This window comes from Danio rerio, chromosome 18 (assembly GCF_049306965.1).
Source record: "Danio rerio strain Tuebingen ecotype United States chromosome 18, GRCz12tu, whole genome shotgun sequence".
NCBI lineage: Eukaryota > Metazoa > Chordata > Actinopteri > Cypriniformes > Danionidae > Danio > Danio rerio.
The window spans coordinates 54,122,501-54,125,194 of NC_133193.1; the positions used below are offsets into that span (position 1 = coordinate 54,122,501).

Genomic DNA, 2,694 nt, shown 5'->3' on the forward strand with positions numbered 1-2,694 from the left:
CTCATGTTTCCTCACAGACATCGACGAGTGTAAACTCTTCCACAACGGGCCGGCGGGGCGCTTATGTCTGCACACGTGTGTGAACACTGCTGGAGGGTACCGGTGCTCCTGCCCCGCCGGGTACAACCTGACCCGCGACGGACGCAACTGCAAAGGTCAGTTACTAACAGCAGAACACACACACACTCAGAGGAACAGAACACACACACACACGGTCAGGGGAACAGAACACACACACACACACACACTCAGGGGAACAGAACACACTGCGGGGGAACACTGGCTCATTCGGATCGTGTTGTGTGTGTGTGTGTGTGTGTATTTCAGACATCGATGAGTGCAGCAGCCGGCAGAACGACTGCACACGCGAGCAGATCTGCGTCAACACCTATGGAGGGTTTCAGTGCGTCAAAGTGGAGTGTCCAAACACACGGGACGCCACCTACGCCAAAACATCTGCAGTGTAAGCAGCACACACACACACACACACACACACACACACACACACACACACACACACACACACACGTGTCTTTCTGTCAGACGAGCTCGGGTGTGTGTTGTGTGCAGGCGCTGTGAGAGGAACCCCTGCCCCGCAGGCAGCAGGAGCTGTTCTCAGGCCCCTAACTCTGTCTCCTTCCACTACCTGTCTTTGGTGTCCAACCTGTCGGCGCCGCGGGTCGTGTTCCGCATGTCGGCCAGCAGGATGATCGGAGACTCGCTGCGCTTCGCTGTATCAGGAGGCCGCAGCCGCCGGCACTTCAGCATGCAGCGTTTGGACCGCCAGACGGGGGAGCTGCTGCTGACCGGGCCGGTGCAGGGACCCCAAACCCTGGAGCTGGAGCTGGAGATGAGCGAGCTGGAGCGCAGAGAGCTGCTGGGCCGATACGTCACCAAACTCAAGATCTTTGTCTCCCAGTATGAGTTCTAGAGTTCAGCTGGAGAACCACTGACACTCCGGCGGGTCAGCACACACCGGCCTGCGTATATTCTGACACACAGGAGTGAGTCTGTAGTCCGCTTCAAGACAAACGCATTCGATGCTGGAGTAGAACAGAAGTTTACTCCTCTGCTGTGAGTTAACGAGAGTTTAGCCGTGAGATAATACCTGTCTAGTGTGCGCATGTCTCTGTCTTATTCACATGTCCAGAGCCGATCGGCAACAACAGACAAAAATCCACAAATGTGTTGATTAATGAACTCATAATGATGCCATTTACATTTACAGGCCTGTTATACAGAAATCACTTCTATACGGGGTTAAACACAGTAGTGTGTGTGTCAGCAGTGTGTGTGTGTGTGTATCTCCAGCAGCCTCTGATGCTCATCATGAGTGAACTGTGTTCATTATAATCAGACTTGATGCAGAAACACTGTGATGGACATTCTCCTGCTGTACCTGTCATCAGAGGGGGAAAGCCCCGCCCATTATTCTTCATCTCATTAGCATGTCCAGCAGCCCTGAGTGAGAAGCAGCCGTCTGTCCATTAGCCATCAGAGTGTTTGAGCTGCTGAAGATGATGTCAGCATAGACTAAGAGGATTATAGATGTGGAGTTCTAGATGAACAGAGACAGGAGAGACATAGACTGACACAAGCATCAACACACACACACACACACTGAAGCACACACACACCTGACCAGCACTCACAACACACACACTGCTGATTTACAGCTGTCACTATGCTCATGCATATGCATCTGAAGCTCCGCCCTCTTCAGAAAGAACTCAATCACATTTGCATTTAAAGCGACAGTCAACAAAATACCAAAATTAGGATCAAAGGGTCAGTTTCAGAGAGAACATTATCTGTGTGCTAAAACACACACACACACACACACACACACACACACACACACACACACACACACACGCACACACACACACACACACACGCACACACACACTTACAGCTTGTATAAGTGCAGAACAGGTCTCCTTTAACTACAGGCTCTTGTCTTGTCTATTGTCTCTTGTTTGTGCTCTTGAATATTAATCAACAGTTGCAGCTATTAGTGTAAAGCAAGGGTTTTCTCCTAAAATGAATAAATATTAACCAATAAAGAGAGGTGATGCTCATAGTCTGAGCTTTTGTGCATTGGTTAACTGATAAACCTCAGCATGTGCTTCCAGTGGTGTCAGAAACCAAGAGCTGAGGATATCCGAGGGTAAATGAATATGCGAGGGAGGATTACCTATGCTGAACTGCAGGAGATAATGGTATAAACACAGTACGGGCGCTGTCCATTGGTGTTTACTTCTGTTATAAACTCCTCTGACTGCTGCTGTTTATCTTAAACATCCTGAATCTGCGTGTTGACATCAATAATTAAACAATCTTCCGGATGTGCTCATGTTTTCAGGCTGACGCAGATCTACAAGACACGTGTGTGATGTCTGTTATGCGCTTATTAATATAAAAGCTTGGTGTAAGATAATAAACATCAGATGATGATTACAGAGAGCGCACCGGATTAGCGATGAACAAATGAAGAAATACTGGAGGGAAAAACAAGAACAGAGCATACAAAAAACTACAGCTTCAGCCACAGCTTTATAATCAAATAACCTAAAGAACAACACACGATTAAACCATTAAGATTATCAGCAGGTGAACAACTCCACAAACAGCATCAGCAGCTACACTTCACTGAAACATTTTCTTTTGTAAAACATCTGCTTAAGTTCGCTT

The 2,694-nt window shown here is 48.0% G+C and overlaps 1 protein-coding gene across 1 annotated transcript in view; it reads left to right on the forward strand.

Annotated features, from left to right (window-relative positions):
* The window catches only part of LOC100330861 (fibulin-7), a 6,723-nt gene extending 4,640 nt beyond the window's left edge, over positions 1–2,083 (forward strand). Inside the window, exons 6-8 of the mRNA XM_002665430.8 lie at positions 18–155; positions 328–463; positions 571–2,083. Coding sequence (XP_002665476.3) covers positions 18–155; positions 328–463; positions 571–931 — 635 coding nt within the window. The 3' untranslated portion in view covers positions 932–2,083. The remainder of the gene's footprint in view (positions 1–17; positions 156–327; positions 464–570) is intronic.
* Positions 2,084–2,694: the final 611 nt, after the last annotated feature.